Source organism: Egretta garzetta, unplaced genomic scaffold (assembly GCF_000687185.1).
Source record: "Egretta garzetta isolate BGI_Z169 unplaced genomic scaffold, ASM68718v1 scaffold184, whole genome shotgun sequence".
Lineage (NCBI taxonomy): Eukaryota > Metazoa > Chordata > Aves > Pelecaniformes > Ardeidae > Egretta > Egretta garzetta.
In genome coordinates, this window is record NW_009259484.1 from 376,496 (window position 1) to 377,306 (window position 811).

At 57.6% G+C, this 811-nt stretch overlaps 1 protein-coding gene across 1 annotated transcript in view; it reads left to right on the plus strand.

Annotated features, from left to right (window-relative positions):
- The window catches only part of STK32C (serine/threonine kinase 32C), an 11,482-nt gene extending 11,039 nt beyond the window's left edge, over positions 1 to 443 (plus strand). The window contains exon 7 of the mRNA XM_035892771.1: positions 372 to 443. Within this exon, the coding sequence (XP_035748664.1) occupies positions 372 to 443 (72 nt within the window). The remainder of the gene's footprint in view (positions 1 to 371) is intronic.
- Positions 444 to 811: the final 368 nt, after the last annotated feature.

Below are 811 nucleotides of genomic sequence, written 5' to 3' on the forward strand. Positions count from 1 at the left end.
CCACGGGCGAGCAGCCCCTGGGGGACAAGGCAGTGGGTTTGTGCCTTGCTCTGGCAAGGAGTCGGGCACAGGCTTTGCGCTGCTCCCTCCCCTGCGCTGCCTCTCCTTCCTGCGGGCGGATCGCGCTCCCCAAACCGGGATACACGGATAAACGGCTGCTGTGTATCTGGAAAGCTGCGTGCTCTCTGTGTTCTATGGAAAACGGCGCTCGCCGCGGCCGAGGCGTGAGGGCAGTCGGTGTGCCGTGTCCGTCACCCGTTCCGGTCGGAGTTCCTGGTGGCTGGGAGGCTCTGGGCACACAGCTGGTGGCACCGCAGGCAGCACGCCACGCGCGTGGCACTGCCTATGCCTCTGTTGTTTCTCTTCAACAGGAGAACGACTATCTCCAAGAATGCCTTGAAGCCATCCAGCAGGACTTTGTCATCTTCAACAGAGAGAAGTGAGTGCGCGGCGGTCATTTTTTTTTTAAAGAAAAAATACTTTTGTTTGTTTGTTTTTTCCCCTGATTTCCCTCAGGAATCGGGTGCCAGCACCTGATGGCCGGGAGCATCTCGCTGCGGGCTTAGCCCTGGCTGACTGAGGCCAGCCGAGGAGCTCCGGTGCTGCCTCTGTATGAAAAGCAGCTCTCGCCAAAAAGGGAGACAAGATCAGGGATTATGAATCGCTGCCCTTAAATAAAATACGCTGCAGAGCCACCTCTGGGGTTTGGCATACGCGTGTGCCAGGGCTTCAGTTGCCCCGTTGCATCTTCCCATCCCTCCTGCTTCTAGAGGACGATGGTTTGGAAAATGACGGCAGGGAACTTGCTAAA